At 41.0% G+C, this 20,409-nt stretch overlaps 2 protein-coding genes across 2 annotated transcripts in view; one reads left to right on the top strand and one right to left on the bottom strand.

Annotated features, from left to right (window-relative positions):
* The window catches only part of LOC125179552, a 41,193-nt gene extending 27,202 nt beyond the window's left edge, over nucleotides 1-13,991 (bottom strand). Inside the window, exon 1 of the mRNA XM_047885625.1 lies at nucleotides 13,782-13,991. The gene's annotated coding sequence lies outside the window, so the exon portion shown is untranslated. The remainder of the gene's footprint in view (nucleotides 1-13,781) is intronic.
* On the top strand, nucleotides 13,675-19,533 carry LOC125179554 (histidine-rich glycoprotein-like). The gene is made up of 4 exons (XM_047885629.1): nucleotides 13,675-13,694; nucleotides 15,002-15,054; nucleotides 15,761-16,051; nucleotides 19,262-19,533. Exons 1-4 carry the CDS (start codon nucleotides 13,675-13,677, stop codon nucleotides 19,531-19,533), a joined length of 636 nt encoding a protein of 211 aa, XP_047741585.1.
* Nucleotides 19,534-20,409: the final 876 nt, after the last annotated feature.

The following is a 20,409-nucleotide window of genomic DNA, read 5'->3' on the forward strand; positions in this document are numbered from 1 at the left end:
TGCCGTTATTGATCACCACGCTGGTAGGATCACACCTGGACACCAACCAATATGGCTGCCATGTTTGAACTTGAAGCTGAGTGTCCAGGACGTTGATGACAATCAGTTGCAGAGAGTAACTTCATAGAAGTAAATTAATAAAATTGATTACCCTTCGCATGGAAAAAATTATTTCCAGCCGCGTATAAATCGATTTGCATTCGCGATAACATTTTCAAGCGTAATATAGCAAAGGGACAAAAGAAGCATGTCATAAAATACAAATTACAAGAAAAAGCCTAAGGTGTCCCTTCATATTCCAGCTAAGCAGATACACGCTGAACATGTGGAGGCATAGCTAGAGGCAGCACCAAAGATACACAAGAAAATCTGGACCCAAACAAATGAGTCATGGAGGTTTACAGCTGAGATATCCTTTCGTTTTACTGCATTCTTTTTAGGGTGCATAAAAATAATTACTTGCATCCGTTTTTTACCCTCACATCGCATGTTTCATGTCATCTGTCGACATTAATATTACAAATAATTTGCGTTTCCTATAACGATGCAATATTGAGCCGGAACATTTCATTTCTCAACTCGCTGCATTGTTATATGGAAAAAAGACTGTGACCGCGACTAAGCCGTGTGTTAGATCGCTACCTTAGCTTCGTTTAAATCCGCAAGTTAAATGAAGTTCTACAAACAATCTATAATATGAGAAATAATATGACGATTAAATATTGAATCATCAAGACGTGTGAAATTAAGTACAAGTACTCATTCTAGTGAGCCCTTCCTTCATCCAATTATAGTCGGGCCATTCATGCGGGCTAACTAATCGAGAAGTGAATGAATACCATGGAGGAGCGAATGGAGACGATGGAGTAAAGAATGGATACGATGGAATAATGAATGGATACGATGGAGTAGAGAATGGATTCGATGGAGCAGTGAATGGATACGATGGAATAATTAAAAGATACGATGGAGCAGTGAATGGATACGATGGAATAATTAAAGGATACGATGGAGCAGTGAATGGATACGGTGGAATAATTAAAGGATACGATGGAGTAGTGAATGGATACGATGGATCAGTGAATGGATACGATGGATCAGTGAATGGATACGATGGAATAATTAAAGGATACGATGGAGTAGTGAATGAATACGATAGAGTAAAGAATGGATACGATGGAGTAGTGAATGGATACGCAGAAGCATTAGCCGAGCAGATGGACCGGCCCGAGCGAGCCACGGTCTCGGGAGTATCTGTCTTGATGTGTCCGGCATTCGCTGCGGTGTGTCGGCAGACTTTGAAGTGGATCGGTTCATGGAGGAGATAAACGGTTCCTAAAGGTAGATCATGGAAGCAGTGAAGGTAGATTATCTCAGTAGATAATCAGAGCCATGCCTGAGGCTTCCAGCCCAGAGGCGAGCCTGCTGTTGCCCAGCTTGCCACCTGAGCACAACACAGCACCAGCTGAGAGCCTCAATGTAGACTACATCACTTGCTCCTCGAATATAAGTTACGAGAGCGATGGTTTCAACAGGAACATCGTGTACCTACGGCGAACAATTCTCTTAATATTTTAGATCGTTGGTTATAGGTCCACACTTCATTTTGAGGCGCTGGTATGTGAACTAAAGCACACGTACGTCAGCACGGTACAGCTATTGAATTAGGAACAGGAGCAGATTTAAATTTAAAAGATATAATGTATTTAATATATATCTCTGATGTTACCTTGCCAGGATATTAAGTTTTAGAATTACGTTTACGAATTAGAAACGTTTTTTACTCATTAACTTGAACATAAACCACTTCGTCCGATAAGGTTTTTGTTATGGTGACATGCAGAAATTTTTGTTATCGTGGCATAGTTTCAGAAATGCGTGCAAATATACGTATGTTTGAGGAAATACTCACAAGACTAATTCAATGAATCGTAAACTTTGTGCACTTATAAACCGGAAAAAATTAAATTTACCTTGAACTTTCTGTAACATACGAACCTCATACAGTAAGGAACTGCAATGAAAGCCCAGAGCGACACGATGCGATCGAGAAGGCTTTTGCTGCGTTCAACTTTAGCTATTGGCAACGCATTGTGGGAATAATGTCATGATGTTACATTGTCATCACTCAATTTATTTCCAAAGTGAACACATCCTTAAACTCCCGTCATTATTCACTATCGCCATAAAATCCATTTGTTTTTAATTCAATTGGAATTAGCGAATTTATAGCAGCGCTCAGCGCTAGCAGCCCGACGTTGAGGAGGTTATGTCCTGCGCTGCTTCTCCCGCCACCGAATTGCCTCTTCACGGAAGCCAGCCGAGTGGAAACGGACAAAAGGCTTTTGTACGGCAGCGAGGCGCATTAATTGCGTGTTCAGCTTCGATCATGAACTCTCAAGTTGCAGGTACAAACGGTGACTCGAGCGCAACACAGCGGACATCTTTGCGCGGCGCGATCTCGACGTGGAACCTTCTTTATAAACAGCGTGACAATCTTGACGTGGAACCTCCTTTATCAACAGCGTGACAATCTTGACGTGGAACCTCCTTTATCAACAGCGTGACAATCTTGACGTAGAACCTCGTTTATAAACAGCGTGACAATCTTGAAGCTGAACCTCCTTTATCAACAGCGTGACAATCTTGAAGTTGAACCTTCTTTATCAACAGCGTGACAATCATGACGTTGAACCTCGCCATGATATACAGTGGGTGCCAAAAGTATCCGACACAATGGAAAAATTTCATACTTTTTGAACCTTAACTTTTACAAAATTGCAGTTATCAAGTCAACATTTAATGATATTCTTGTTTTGATGAGATATTTGTATTTCCCACGTTAGTTTGTTTATGTTATTTTTGTTGAATAAGCTTTAATTAAATTAAGTTTGTTCCTTTGTGTCGGATACGTTTTGCACCCATTGCACTAGTAAGTGTGTTCATTTAAATGCGTACTGTTTCATCAATCGTGAGTAACTTCACAGAAATGAAAATTACGTTAGCCCAGCGCTAAACGGGAACCACGCATCTCCACAGATATCATATATGTAACTTATTATAAATATTAATTATAAATAAATAACACAGATATCAATATAAACGGTAATTTGTCATAAATAGAATACCCAGTTGAACACCGTGCCACAACTTATAATTTACCTACTGAAACGTACACTAGACCTGCCGGATGAATGGATTTGAAAATTTCGTAGGTAAATCACATACAGAAAGGACTGCGTCAGCTACATGAAGGTTACGGGAGCGTGAAAATCGCGAGCATTAATATGTCACGCACTGGCTGGGGAAAAGTGACCGCTTGACGACATTTAGCGGTGAGCACCAACGGCTGCCGTCACGACAGCGATACGTTAAAGGTCATTCAGAATCAGTCAAGTGAACGCCCATAACTCAGCGGCGTCTCGCTAACAACGTTCGTCAGGTCGATCACTGCAGCAACGTATTTGGTCAGCGTCGCGCACTACGCTGGCCAAGAACTGCGTAGTGGCTGAAAGCCGCAGCGCGGTTGCATCTTCATTTAGCGATTGCACCGAAATGTAACTCTATGTTTGCTTTATGAATACCGAGTGGCCAGTTGTTAACGCTCATACTCTGTTGTATTCGACCAAGAAATGCGTAATAGCATTTAAAAGTTTCCATCGCAACACGGCTTCCATGACACTGCTTGCAACTTTCATCCCTGCAAGGCACAAATTATGAGGTACGGAATTGTTCACATATTGACCGTAATCGATGTAATCACTGACCTGCCATTGAATTGGTGTATCACTCACTCCAACTATTCTTGCTTTTACTTTTCGCAATGCCTCAGTGGTAGAAAACAAAGCTACGCAAATCGCAAGGTCGGCGGTTTCAATTGTCGAGGAATAAGTACAGCAGCACTTATTCCACAATATTCGTAAAATATTCGTCCACAATACGACATATTCGTGCTGCACAAACGACATATTCGTGCTACCAGAACGTAAAGTTCTCTTACAAACTATATAATTGCTTCTGCGCATTGCTTACGTTCGTGTTAATGGTGCAATACTCCTTGCTAACACGATTAATTTTCAGCGGACGATCGAAAATGTTAAACTCCCAAGTTCGTTACGAAAAGTCATAAATTACATTATACATTATAGGAAAAAAATACCAAATTAATCTGATGAGCCCAATTAACCTGATGAGCCTAATTAACTTGATGAGCCTATAATTAACCTGAAGAGCCAAATTAACCTGATGAGCCTAATTAACTTGATGAGCCTATAACTAACCTGAAGAGCCAAATTAGCGAAAAGTTATACTATCATTGTAACGGTGAGGTCCAATTGAAGTGTAATCAAGTGAAGGAACCACGCACCTGAAGGCAGTAATTGATCGCATTAAAAGCTGTAAATAATAAGTCTCAGTTTAAACCCATTTACGGCGAAACTGATGCACGAATTACAAAAAATTTGTTTTCCTAATGAATTATTTGACAATTATTGATCCCGTGTCTCTAGCCTATTGGTTTTCAAGAGTGATTTCTATAAAGGAGAGAAACCCCACGACTACGATACGACCTGCAAATACAGGTATCAAGTTTTTTCGTTTCTTTTTTTTAATTATCGAATTGACAATAATTGAGGAATTGTGCAAAATGAATAATAATTCTCGATAAATGAAGTTGAAGATTAATATTCTTACGTGAATAACAGTTGAGATTTCTCCAATGCGGTGCCCAATTTTAGAGTGTTATCCTCAAACTGACTCAAGTCTAATGAATAATTGAATTCAACTACGTACATTGTTAAGAAGCAGAACCAAGGATTGTTTTCTACAGGAATAACGCGCCATCCAAATTTTGCGTCGTCCGCAGCAAAACTTTCGACGTCGAAGAATGCGGTCGAACGAAGTGACGAGTGAAAGTCAAGGGCGTTAGTCTAGCGCCCTACCAGCCCTTGTATTTACGATATTGCGGAATACGCTGCACCCTGCAGTACTTTTCATGTTCAAAAGTTTTGGTGGTACAAAGTTACGCAGAAAATACAATTCTGCACGTATTCAGTGCCACGAGTCATCACGCGCTTCACTTTAGAAAGCAACCGGCATGTTGGTGGGTGAAATTCTCACCACCGCAACAGAAGAAAGCGGGCAAAGGAATGCGAAATAAAGCTTTTTTCCTAGAAATTATACATAAAAATCACGAAAAAAGAATGAAAGAAACAAACTTCAATATGTTTTTTAATTTCAAACTAGTAACCGTTTTTATTTTTCATCGGCATTTTTTATCCACGGCATCTTAGTCACTCATCAGACGAGGGCAGACACGAGTCATCACGCGCTTCACTTTAGAAAGCAACCGACATGTTGGTGGGTGAAATTCTCACCACCGCAAAGAAAGTGAGCAAAAGAATGCGAAATTAAGCTTTTTTCCTAACAATTATACATGAAAATCACGAAAAAAGAATGCAAGAAATAAACTTCAAGGTATTTTTTCAATTAAATGATAATGCTTCATATTTTTAATCGCCGTTTTTCATCCCCCGCATCTTAGTCACTCATCGGACGAGGGCAACCACCACAGCGGTGCAGACAGAGCGCTGTTGTACTCATACGCCACTCCCCAGCGACTCGTAAGAAACGTTCCCCGCTCTCCGTAATGAAGAAATACGGTTATCCTTCTTCGTAAACAAAATAAATCCGGCGTTCATAGTCAACAAACTAAAAGAAGGAGGGCGATAACTATCCTCATGAGAGACTACATGTGTTTTCAATTGTCCTTTTGTCAATTCGTCATTGACTCTTAGGAGAACCTTATCGCGTCCTTTTGTACCACTCGGAAAGAAATTCAAATGCATCAAATGATGCGGTGTTGAATACGGTTTTTTAATGTAATAAACGATAAATACATATTATCGCGACCATATATCTATATCAAGCATAGTTTCATCACTACGCAGAATAACCTAGGCTAATCACTCCAAACTCCTGAATCTCTGCGCTACAGCCTTTTCAGCCCAAACGCTCATCAGATAGTATTTTCAACTTTTTTACGATGATATTTTGCAGAACAATAAAAAATTATGCTAACCCGTCAACGTAGAGAATATAATCTTGATAGTGATTGGAGGATTTAAACAAATGTTGAATTATTTTCGAGTGTCGATAAAAAGCCAAGCCCAAAAGACAGTCAAGCAGCCAGCTACACACTACCAAATACATGTAAATTCGATTAGCTCCAATTAGCTGTGCGAATATATTTCAACGTTGCTAAAATATCACCACTAAAATCAAAGTATGAAAATTTAATTTTTTTATTGACACACAAGTATTTCTAGCAATTCACAAAGTATCTGTACACAAGTTTGCAACTGCCATACAAGAACCAAAACTAGCAACTACAAATTTTTTATTCAATAAATTGCTCTCAGTTATGGAGCAAATCGACTATGGTATTAGTTATAGTTTTAATCATTAAGCTGACATGTAACAGTAAACACTTCAAGCCGCGGCCAGCACTTAGCTTCTCGCGTCTCAGCGCCAAAACAACGCAGTCTTTATCAGTTTACTCGTCGCAAAAACTAAAAGCTCTTCTGGGATCCATGGCAGGTCTCCCCTCGGTGGGAACGTCCCTCAGAACCTGCCGCTAGCCGAGGGATTGGGTAACAACACCTGCCTGCCCACGTCAAACTTCAAGGAAAACTTTGGTAAAGTGGGCGTCTGGTTTCAAGAAGGATATATTGAATTACATCGCGAGCCCAGAATCTCACGCTACAACTCTACTGAGTTACTAGTATCAGGGTTAGAATTTTCCATAGTCCACACTTCCCCCTAGTTTAAAGCATCCAATAATTTTTTTTAATTCCACGTTGAAATTCTACAAGTTTACAGTACATTGAGTTTAGAAAAAACAATTTGATTGTCATAAACTACACTAATATTGCTAAAGTAATTATAATCTTTCTTTATTAATTACTCGACAAAATTAATGCTCAATGTTGCTCCATTGTCCGTGCAAAGAGTTTCAAATATGGTGACAAAAAATTGTCAAACTGTATGAAATATTCCACCCATTTTAAGGTTGGTAGCTTTTGTTTCCAGCAGTTTGTCTTCGACTTTCTTCCATGTTGTCCGTAAATCGTAACCACTAAACAACTTTTGAACATTGAGCAGCACCGTGCGTTAAAAAGGTATTGCATATCCACGTGTAACTAGAATGAATAAACTTGAATATACAACGCGTAATACATTCATTTAAAAATTGCAATTACAATGCTACAAGATAACTTCATTATTATCCTTGGACGTTGATTACATGCCTATTCGAACATGAAAACATGAATGTTTAAAATGAACACGTAAGCCACCTAAAAGTAACATATCTTACAAACTGACTATTCGTCACAGCAATCCCATCCATAATTATTATAAACCATTCCACCTGAAAATAACTCATAAGGAATATTGATATTGATTAACCACCATTCAATGTGTAATTTTTACATAAAATTTGTTTACACCCGCTTCGTTGATATCAAAGTGGCAGTTACCCAATCGTTGAGTGCCCGCGTATATCAAGAGCAGCGCGTATATCTGTGTGGCGTATAGAGAGCAGCGCGTATATCTGTGTGGCGTATCGAGAGCAGCGCGTATATCTGCGTGGCGTATCGAGAGCAGCGCGTATATCTGCGCGGCGTATCGAGAGCAGCGCGTATATCTGCGTGGCGTATCGAGAGCAGCGCGTATATCGATGTCGCTCACTGGTGCCGTGACAGACACTCAGCTCCACTAGAGCCACAACTGTAATCCAATATTGGGGCATGAGCCTGACCAACGGCCGCATTCTTCTCAACATTACAACCATGAGCCTTTCTTGTGAGGCTTGGAGGCCGCGGCCCGCCCGGCACCGCGCTTTTCTATCTTTAGCAAAGACCAGGAAAAGACTTGGTTTGCCCGACGGTAATTGGTGCCTTTGTTTTAGGTACCTCACAATGAAACTGTTTGGCTTCTTCACGAAAAATGTCTAAGCTTTGTTGATGGACTTTGTTTGAAAACCTCCCAAAATTATCTTTTAACCTCAATATATACAAGGAGATTCTAAACAAAAACCAACGTCTTCACTAAGGTAATAGATAGGTTCGAATGAACTTCTTCCTCCCACTGCCACACAGCATCCAGGTCTGCAACACCAGCTTAGAACGTCATTAGAAGTAAATAAATTGAAAGTAAAAATTTACGATTCACCAATGAAACAAGCAGAAACTGAGGAACTGAAGACAAAGAGAAAGCCAATTAAGATTCAAGTTGTGCCAGCAATAAAACCGTCGGGAAGGCAAGCAGCGGCAGGAGCCCAAACCTCAAGAAAGAATCGCAAGGCGCACCTCGAACACCTCCGAGTTACCACTTCACAGGACCGAGGAGACGGAGCTGTCCACTGCCTCAGTCAATAAATCTGGACTATTAATATCATCTGGCAACGCTAAGATTTACGTAAACGCCTTAAGCATTGTCAGGATATGAAAAATTTGTGGATAAATGAAATTTCAACTCTGCAATTGGAAGTATTTCGTCGCTGTTTATTTCTGCTCCCTAAACTTAGCGTTAGTTATATTGGATGAGGTTCATACACACAAAACATGATAAGGAATAACATTCAGACACGTTCAACTGCATAGATGTTAACGGAGGATGCGTTGCCACATTAATTTAAAGGTATAATAAGGACGAGGAAGGTATACCGGTTTATGGTCTTGATGCGAAAGATTTACCGGCTCATGGTCTTGATGAGAAAGATTTACCGGCTCATGGTCTTGATGAGAAAGATTTACCGCCTGATGTCTTGATGAGAAAGATTTACCGTCTGGTGGTCCTGATAAGAAAAATATACCGTCTTATGGCTTGATGAGAAAGGTATACCAGCTCATGGTCTTGGTGAGAAAGGTATACCGGCTTATGGTCTTGATGAACGATGATAAATGTCAAAAAACGTTTTTCATAACTCCAAGTTTTTATCAGAAAATAACTTACGCAAGGGAGGAACTTTGATAATTAATTGTAATTTCGCGCTATTATTGACTGGTCAAGTTTTCATCCACTCACGCACCTTCTCGCGAAAAGCCAAGTCGCAAAAATTCTAAATTATAAAATCATTGTTCCTTGACGAGAAAGAAGATCAGTAGTTCCGAGTATCGCAACTTTGCCACGGGTTATATGGAGGTAATCATGCTGCTATCTACAGCATGTGAATTGTACCGCTCAAGTTGAGCCCAAATTAAATGTATTTACCCGTCATTTTATAAACCAAAATTTAAAGAATTTTCAGCCATTACCTAAATTAGTGCAAATATCTTGGAACGTATTAGAATCAAATTTAATACTGAATCCCACAAACATTTACTCTGTAAGATATGCACAAAAAGAGCAGTTAACTAAGGACGAGCTGGAATAATTAACTGAAGAGAGCCAAGGCACGTTGAACAAAAAAAATATAAGGGCGGTGGTGGGCAACAAGGTAATTTGAAAGGAAGATCAAATACTGGGCAGCAATCATGTAAATTAGGCTTGCGGCACCATTCAAACGATCACTCATGCCTGAGGTAAACCAACTTGGCAAGGCAATCAATTCTCGGCAACTTCAAGTCGATCAATTCAAGCGGCCAATTCATAAATCAGGCAATGGCTTCATCGCGTCACAAGGTAAAGGAGATCGTGAAGAACTTCCATCGTCCGGGAATGAATTGAAGGCAACAAAGCTTTGCTTGGGTTTCAATTGGGCTCTGTAGGGCGTCTAGCCTGAGCATGGCAGCCCATAGCAATAAAACCTACCAAGCCTGGGGCTCTTGGAGGGCCCAGCAGGTGCACTATAAGAGCTTTTGGGGCATGGCATCCAGCAGTGGCTGGGCACAGCCCAGTGAGCAAACGACGAGCAGGGGCAGTGAGCGAAATATGGGCTGGGTCCAGAGGCCCAGTGTGCAACAAATGGGCTGGTGCCCAGGGGCCCAGTAAGAGAAATATGGGCTGGGACCTGTGAACAAACGAGCATGGCTTGAGCACAGTGAGCAAACGACAGGCTAGGACCACTAACCGAAATATTTGGAGATGAACTCCAACTAGCAAAATGTCAGCTGAGCCAAAACAAAATTTTTGGTTGCATCAGAGAGGGGGAATATGGGCAAATTACAGTGAGTAAATGACTTAATTTTTAGTAAAATAAGAGAGAAATGTGAGCGGTAATTTTAAAATGTTGATGGCAGCAGATATCGATATATGTATGGCATCCAGAGAGAAGGAAATTCAGCGACCACTGTGAATGTCTTCCAAAATTAGTATGCAAGAAATGCTTAAATGCTAACGAAGACATTCTGGAAACAATGGCGTTATAAATTCAGGTACCACGTATAATAAATGCAAACCCACCTTAAAATACTGAACACCACCTTTGCCACCTGGCGCGGTACAACGAAAATATCAAGTCGAGAGTTCAAATTTCAAGTGAACTTCGACTCCGCAGTTAATGTGTACCACAAATTTTAGCTCGGGATTGGAAACACGAAATTTCTTGCGAGGACAGCAGCGCAGCTCAGAACTCACCACAAAATCAGACACGCCAGAATCGAACAGCGGAACATTTTTGGTGCGATCTTTTGATCGTGAAGGCGAATAAATAACCTTGACATCGAGCAGCCTTCATTTTTAATTTCCTTTACGATGATGTTTTCTTTTGGTAACTGTCGAGTAGAAATTGAGTTCGAGATCGCAATGCACTTATTCTAGCTGCGAGGAGCTCATGACATATCACATGCTCGTAAATCAGTAAAAATCATGCACACAAGAGGCCATTCAGAAATCAAAGTATACAATTCTACTTTAGGATCACAATTAAACATATTATCAGCGCCATCATTTCTGAATATTTGTTGTAAATTATGCATTATGTGATCTGGTAAAAGGCCTCCATCAGTCAAGTCGATTGCCAAATATTGTCACCTTCCTCACGTAGCTCTGAGACGCCGTGTTCCCCCAACCAAACTGAATCTAGATGACCCACACAAAGTGCATCCCTATTTGGACAAAGTCACACTCATTTCTCTGGGTGCAAGAATGAGCACAAGCTTAGTTTCAAGTGAATGTTTTTAAAGCTAAATTAGAATAATTATATCGTTTTATGCACCAAAACAATAAAGTATACTGCATTCACCTACCTATCTTCCAACACAAAAGATAAAGTCGAAGAAAAGCTCACGTTATTCAATCGAACAAACCGTTTGTTAATACACAGCCTACCGCTCCATCGCAGCCAAGTTCTGTGATAAAACCGTTTCGTTAATACACAGCCTATCGCCAAGTTCTGATTGAAGGTTTGTGCTGTAACGATGAGCATGAACTTCAAACGACGACCGCCTCCGTCGCGCCAGTAATTGGTCGCTATTATGAGAGAAAGAAGGTGCAAATCACGTGAAATCTTCCTATTGTGTGAAGCCTGTCTCTCAAGTAATAGCTTTGAGACGATGAAGAGAACTATTGAAGTTCTAAGATACAGTGATGCTCCATCAGTAGAAACTATGCAGCATGACTCCCAAACTATGCAGCAGGACTCCCAAACTATGCAGCAGGACTCCCAAACTATGCAGCATGACTCCCAAACTATGCAGCAGGACTCCCAAACTATGCAGCAGGACTCCCAAACTATGCAGCAGGACTCCCGAACTATGCAGCAGGACTCCCAAACTATACAGCATGACTCCCAAACTATGCAGCATGACTCCCAAACTATGCAGCATGACTCCCAAACTATGCAGCAGGACTCCCGAACTATGCAGCAGGACTCCCAAACTATGTAGCAGGACTCCCAAATCTTTTCCATGAAAACGTGATTTTTGTGGAATTTTCATTGCTCTCAAATTCGAAGCAAATTAACGATTTAAGTAATATTGGTACTGGTTAAATTTTAACACTAAAATTAGCTTGCTATGCATAGTATCTAGCAGATTATACTGTATATCTAGCTATAATGTGCGTCTGATAAATAGAATTTAATCTAAAACGAGAGACTGGATGGAAAAAATGCTCATTTCCACCAGAATTGAGGCACTTGTATATAGGCCTAATAACTTGGCTTTATAACATTGCCATGTTAGCAGTAACTTCTGCCAGCTAGCGCAGTTTAGGAGCAGATATGTCCTCACAACAGAGCGTATAAATATAATTTAATTTTATTCTCAAAAACCATGTAAAGAACGATAAATATCATCCGCTACACAGATGTAGAAACGACTACATGCTATTTCTAGTGTAATGTATAGTTTAATTATATATAACATTGACAAGATATATGGGGACCCTGCCAGAGCGAAGAGATAAGCTGTATTGAAGCAACGGAGCTACTACAATACAGAGGCCGCAATAATTCATGCGTCCAGCATGGATCCATCCAAAGGTTTCTTAGCGACCGAATGATTTCTTACGGTGAATAACAGAATTAAACAGTCGGCCGGTAAAGCACCAGAGCCCGGATGTCAGCAGCAACGCTGAGGCTGAAGTATTGCATTCATAAATTCTCAGCCTTGCCAGATCAAAGATGATGGTTGCGGATCTGCCTGGTAAGATCTCGGCTGCCTTCATTGATACAATGAGCCTTCTTTGCCGCTGGGGATCCCTATGGTGACTTCTCTGGCACCTATACGTATTTCTACTAGGAGCCTTTTTTTCTTGCAACCAACTCTCAATAAAGTAGGTTATCGAGACTTCTTTGCAGCAACGATCATTGATGCTTTCACAGACAACGCAAGCCTTCTTTCCACCTTAGTGCCTTCCTTGGCAATAAGAGCCTTCTTTGCACTATAAGCCTATTTTTGCACCAGCCATCCTGGGTACCTTCGCTAAGTTCCATTTCAAAATTGAATTGTTTTCTACTGAATGGCTTGTCAGCGATGAATTTTTAGCTAAAAATTAAAAAAAAACGAGCCTATTTAACTTCGAACACATTTCAGCCATTACGACCGTCTGCTAAAATTGTCGATATCTGAACTCGGAATTCAATTTCGACAGTCAGTAGATTTTTTCTAATGGGGCGCGTGTGTTCTGAATACCACATATTTTATGTTTCAGACTCTACTGAGTCTTATATATGGTAATTTTAACTTAATTTCCAAGCCGGTCAATGTTACCCCATCACAGCTGCCATTAGGTGGTCACATTTTGGTATTATTCAGAAAAACTCGTGGCCGCTAAGAAAATGAATAAAATATATTAAACAAAATTAGTTCGGCGGTTTAATTAATTCACGAGATGAGCGACGGGAATGCAACGCAATTAACAAGAAAAAGCATTCTAAAAGAGAAATATTACCGCGATCGCTTGTGTACGGAACTAAGGATAATGACGAGACCAAAATATCAGCGCTGATCGTTGAAATAATGCCCGTGTACGAAATAATCCCCTTAAACTAGAAAGAAGAGCATGTCAATCCTACTGCGACATTTAAAACCTTCTAACTGCGACATTCCTCGAAACTTGAAGTAAAAAAATGCGGAACAGTAAAGGAAAAAAGTTCAAGAGATACCTAATAAAATCTTGGAGTGGAGTTCACATTTCTTCTTCAATGTTTTGTACATTGAGGGTATCCTAAAATACGTGTAACTTTGCGCCAAACTCGTTTGCCATCAGACACGGTAATCATCAACTGAAATGCAGCTGGTCATGGGCAGGTAAAAAATGTCGGAAAACCAGCTATTTGCCGCAAATTATTAGACATTCTCAATTTTCATTCAGTAGAAGTAAATAATTGTACTTACCCCGGATAAACAATATTCCCGCGTTCGATGATGCAGCTGAGGGTAAAAGTTAGCACAGTCTTCTCACTAAATCCGAGCGTTAATTGTATCTGTTTCTGAAACTCTTGAAAGCCATGACAGCCGCGACCGCGTCGGATTGCTGGACAGTTTAACTCACGGCGGTACGGGAGCTTCATACGCACTCCTCCCCTCACGAAGTCTGATGCCACACTGAGGTTGTACGCGCGATGCACAAAAACTTCACAGCGTCACAGGTACACAACTAACCTGAATGGAATTCCTATAGGCTGAACAGTGAAGGCGGCGATCTAAAATACTTGCAATTATATACACCTCGGATGAAGTCTTTCATGGATTCATTCCATGCATAAGCAAGCACAAGTACTAGTATGACATTTGAAAATGTTACAGGGATGAAAATATTATTAAATTAAATATCGTTTGATAATTTCAAACTTTCCAATCAAAAATGAGCGGCGGGAAAAACCTTCGCGATTTTATTCATACATTTTATTTTTGTTCATTTTAGTTTTGCTGTGAAATATTATCTTAATCCTGCTCCTACAATGATCTCATTGACTTGAGATTTCATACGAGGTCTAAAGATACATGAACTGCTATCGCTGTCTGCTGGTGTGCGTGTAAAAATAGTACGCAAAACTATTAAATTGCGAACATTTTTAAGGAATTGCAGCACGGCAAATGTCAAGAAACTTTAATTGCAGTTATTGTGTTAGACGGCAGCCATGTTCTACGCTGGTAGTTAAGACGGCAGCCATGTTCTACGCTTGTAGTTAAGACGGCAGCCATGTTCTACGCTGGTAGTTATGGTCTTTGATGGAAGCCATGCACTTCATGCAATTGAGGTTATGGTTATAGATCGTAGTGAAGATCATTGAAGGTTATGATGGCTTTTGATGGTAGTAAGAGTCCAATTGATGATAGAAGCGGTCTTTGATGGTAGCTATGGTCTTGGTCTACGTCTCGATAAGTCCAGTTTTTCTATTATCTTGACAGCAACCGAAAAATCTGTTTTTTAATAACGAATAGATTTGTTATTCGTGTGTGGAAGACATATTCCTTCCGCATTCTTACCGATAACTTTTACTTCGTTTGTTCTTCGCTGAGCATCTCCGCTCGAGCGTCACATATATTGCAGTTCATGAGTTCTCAAGAGAACCTCAGCGTAGTTTTATTCGTAATTTGTTCTTATTTGTTAGAGGGGGGCACTACCATCATGCCCATCACTACCATCATGCCCACCACTACCATCATATCTAACACTACCATCATGCCTTAGTATCCTTAGTATCCTTAGTATTTGTTTGGGACACAGCAGTCCCAGGCCACGATGGATCGCCGCCTCTGATTATCGTTCATCCGCCCTCATTTGGGCCACCTGATGCACGATGGTGTTGCTTGCTTCTCGCCGCTGGTAGTGTTGCAGGGGCGGTCGATCTGGGATTGTGCTCAGGAACACGTCTAGCTGTCTCTTGAAGGTCTCCAGGGTGAACTCCCCCTCTCTTAGATCCCTTGGTAGGGCGTTGAACAGCCTTGTTCCTGCCACGGAGAGTGATCCTTCTCGCAGGGATTGAAATCTGACTGCGGATCTGTTATGCAGGGGAGGGATCTTGCACAGTCTCCCCCTTCTCTCGTTGTGATATGTCTGAATCTTGAAGGTCTCGCTCTCGAAGTTTGGCACCATTCCGGTTATCATTTTCCATGTGTACAGAATAACATACCTCTCCCGTCTCCTCTGCAGTGAGTACAAATTCAGTCGCTGTAACCTCCCCCAGTAGTTAAAATTCTCCATCCCTCTGATCCTGGAAGTAAAGGTTCGTTGGACTCCTTCCAGTTGCCGTATTGCGCCTAGTGTGAACGGAGTCCAGAGCTGGCAGCAGTATTCAAGGATAGGTATTACAAGGGCTCTGAAGAGTGTGATCATCGGTTCCGCTTCTCTCGTTCTGAACGTCCGCCAGATCCACCCCATCTGTTGTCTACCTTTTGCGGTGCCCATCACTACAATCATGCCCATCACTACCATCCTGCCCATCACTACCATCATGCCCATCACTACCATCATGCCCATCACTACCATCATATCCATCGCTACCATCACACCCATCACTACCATCATGCCCATCGCTACCATCATGCCCATCACTACCATCATGCCCATCACTACCATCATGCCCATCACTACCATCATATCCATCACTACCATCATGCCCATCACTACCATCACACCCATCACTACCATCATGCACACTGTTATCTCTCACCATATACCATGTATCAGTGTAACTGTTATCACAAATAACAGATATAGAACTCTGTTCCTGGTCGATTAAGAGCTTTGTTCTAGCGTCTCTATAAAGGCAGATGAGTAATACCTAAAATTTAGCGACCCAATTCTGAAGAAAACATAGTCCATCGTTCAGTAATAGCCTAAGCAGCAATAAACAAGACTCATGATCCTATTATTCCTGCGAGTTATAATTGATGTGACTCGTATTACTCACGCTCTGCGGATCAAATTATCGAGATAAAAACACGTTCCTGTAATCAAACTTTTATTCAATTTCCGCCATACATCTGTTGTTGACAATGCTTCTATGTCAGCGGTGATTGTTGCGTACGTCTGACACGTACGTCTGGCACGTACGTCTGACACGTACGTCTGACACGTACGCCTGACACGTACGTCTGGCTCGTACGTCTGGCTCGTACGTCTGGCTCATACGTCTGGCCCGTACGTCAGGCACGTACGTCTGACACGTACGTCTGACACGTACGTCTGACACGTACGTCTGACACGCACGTCTGGCACATCCTAACGTTTGCTATTAAATATATGGAGGTGAAGAGCCACACAACAGGAGTGGGTCTGGCTTGGTTAATTAGTAATCAATTGTAACCCGGACCGCTCTGCCGACCATCAATGAGTGGCCGCCGATGAACGGTCGATAATTTCCAGTGTCAGTTTGACTGACAAGCTACCAATGCAACGATGTTGTATCACTTTAGTTTTAGTGTGAGTTTTAATGAACTATTTTAGTTGGCAAGAGAAAGATTCACTGTTCTGTCGATGCCCTGTTGGTGTTTACCGTATTGTTTAATCAGACTGGAAATGAGTAATTGAAGCAAGAACATTATTTAAAATCAACCATTAACATGAAAAGCGACTTTCTAGAATAATTTCTTTGCTCGAATGATATTATTCTTAATTGAACTTTGATCCTCAATAATTGTTCTATTACTAATGTTGACTTTGACGCGACCCTTAGACCATGAAAGCAACAACTGCTCAGCTTCAGCCACCATTTGCTGCCTTTCGAGTTAATTTAAAGCTTATATTTGCCCCGCTGATATGATGATACAATCATTCCACGTCGTGATGATGATACAATCATTCTACGTCGGGATGATGATACAATCATTCTACGTCGCGATGATGATACAATCATTCCACGTCGCAATGATGATACAATCATTCCACGTCGCGATGATGATACAATCATTCCACGTCGCGATGATGATACAATCATTCTACGTCGCGATGATGATACAATCATTCCACGTCGCGATGATGATACAATCATTCCACGTCGCGATGATGATACAATCATTCCACGTCGCGATGATGATACAATCATTCCACGTCGCGATCTTCTCTTAGTGGCGACGTCTTTCCTAACAGTTCAATTGGAGACAATGCGCTGGACTACAAATGGAATTATTATAGGCTGTATTTCCGCGCCGGATTTTACAGTTGAGAGATCTCTGAGAATAAAGTGGGTACTGCAACGCTGTCTCCGGTCATTATTTCCTTCTAAATCTCAGAATTGAAAATTTGCAGGTCCCTAAATTTTCTCGTACACAAAACCTGCACCGAAAGTCGCGATATATCAGTTATCATTCAAGTCCGTTATTCCGTAGCAGCAGCATAAGTTTGTTGTGTAAATTTGTTATTCATAAGATTCGAAAACTTGAAACAAACATGTTTATACGACTCAATTCAAAAAGTGTTTATTTCCATTTGATTAAATGAAATGTTATTTATCTGCTGTTGTGTAAGCTTCAGTTACTGCAAGGCATGTGCTGTATTAATACAAAAAACACATCCGCGACCTACGAATCCTCGCTGTATAACAATAGTAATAATGATTACCGGAATTCCAGTCGAAGACTTTCAGTATTCAAATGAACTACTATATAAAGATGATGATAATGACTCGGTGCTTGGAGACGGAGAATTCTTCATCACTCGCCGCCTTTGAAGCGTTGCCTTAATTTGATGCCATGTACGGAATAGAAAGATGCTTCAAACGATGGAAAATGTTTGGGTGTCCCTAAAAGTAACAACAATGACTCGTATATAGGATCTAGATACGATCCTGTCTTCAGGTATGGCAGCCTCAAAACGGCCGAGGAGCGTCCGACATGCAATCCTGTAAGATCCGAAGAATATTGAAGCGCATTCGTTGATCAATTGACGATAGTTGCACACACACGATGTGCGCGTAGCGCTCTTGTTTCGCCGACACTAAAATACTAGAGGAAAAGTTTATAAAGAGATCCACGAAAAAATTGCATAGTAAAATACAAGTTTATAATCGCGTGATTTATGACCAGAGAATTCGTTATTATCAGGGAATGGAACTTTTCTTCAGATGACGGTATATTAAAAGGAGAGTTTCAGGAAGTAGTTTTTGTTCATTAACGACGTTTCGAATGCAAACAACATTATAATATTATGTTTAACAAATAACATTATAATTATAAACCACTCCCGGATAATATAAATCAACGAATCTCTGGTCATCAATCGCGCGTGTATAAACAAGTAAATTCTGTCATCTAATACTAAAATATAAGTTAGTACGAAGTAGGAAAGCGATACATTCTGTATTCCATATTCTGGCCGACTCTGTCATTTCAGAGCGAGTTCCTTTCGAGAACAAGTGTACAAGCGCACTACGTAGTTCAGCAGCAGTAGTACTCTAGATGGTAGGGAGTAATGTGGTGAGGGGAGTAATGGGGTGAGGGGAGTAATGGGTAAGGGGAGTAATCGGGTGAGGGGTGATGTTGAAGAGAAGCTTCAAGAGATGAGCAACGCGCGGGTGGTTCCCAGTGTGGGTGGTCCAGGTACATCCAACGAACGTACGCACTCCAGTTCTGACCTGGCGGCGGCACAAGCGCTCTCTGGGGTGACAAGCTTCATCATACTTCGTTTTGGTCCAGCCTTGGTGGCTGATGTCGGGGCATCACAAGAAGTGTTGGGTCGTAAGATATGATGCCGCTCACCGACATGTTTCGTAAGCAAGATGCAGCTACATCGTATTGCTGTGCGGCTGTTGGACGTAGCCAATGCAACCTGGAATAAGGTAATCACGCGTGAAATAAACATTGCACCAGAACGAGTGTTGTGTTTGATTAACTGCGGCACCGACATGTTGTGTTGTCGTGGACATGGCAAGGTGAAGCTTGGAGAGCGACGAGGCTGGTGGTCTATACCGGCTCCTCTCATCTGCTCTACCGGCTCATCTCATCTGCTCTACCGGCTCCTCTCATCTGCTCTACCGGCTCCTCTCATCTGCTCTACCGGCTCCTCTCATCTGCTCTACCGGCTCATCTCATCTACTCTACCGGCTCCTCTCATCTGCTCTACCGGCTCCTCTCATCAGCTCTACCGGCTCCTCTCATCTACTCTACCGGCTCCTCTCATCTACTCTACCAGCTCTATGCGTAATGCAGGCAATGATCGCACTACCCCGAACCTGACCGCTCATTTAATATCTTCAAGGCCACAGAACCGACAATCAAATTAATGCAAGGCGGGAGAGGCTCGGCAGTTTGAAATTAGAACATCACATCAAATCTTGAATGTACAAAAATACTCAACCCTCCTTGATATGCATTAATAGGAAATGATTAAAAATGCTTCTTGAATTACTTCTTATAACTTAATTCTCTCTTTAAAGGTAAGCGTTCATAAGAGAGATTTAGGAGATGACGAGAAGTGGAGCTACTGAATTTTAAGAGGTACTGAGAAGTGGAGATAGCTATTATTATTTCGACTGCTGCAGATGACGCTTCTTATTAAAGATTTTTATCAAAATTTCAGTAAAGACGCACTCAGCTTCGGGGACGCACTCAGCTGTCATTCTTGATGATAAGCACGCTAAACTTGAAACACAAATTACCAGGGTTCCTTTTTAGTTGATTAGGTTCATTATCTTACTTACAGAAGTTTTTATTTTGCGTTAACATTTGTAACATTCCTCAAAATGAAGCCATATCTTTACAGCATCACTATGAAACATTTTTTCCCTGTGAATTTTCAGGCTTAAATATTTACATTTTAATACACATAATAGAGAAAATAATTTTTAAACATCGCGAAAGCCTGGACTAAGAAAATCAAATTCTGAAATATGGAGCAAAAACTTTTCAGTTGAAATTAGTATTAGTGAAATAAATTTGCCTTGTATTATAGAAATAATCAATAGTCGATTGTGTAGATTAATGATGGTTTTAGACTTTATGAGATGCCACAAAGATGCTGTAATCACTTTATAACGTGACTTATACGAGTATCCTTGTGTAACATTCAAATGTGCATCCT

This window comes from Hyalella azteca, unplaced genomic scaffold, assembly GCF_000764305.2.
Source record: "Hyalella azteca isolate HAZT.00-mixed unplaced genomic scaffold, Hazt_2.0.2 contig261, whole genome shotgun sequence".
NCBI classification, from domain to species: domain Eukaryota; kingdom Metazoa; phylum Arthropoda; class Malacostraca; order Amphipoda; family Hyalellidae; genus Hyalella; species Hyalella azteca.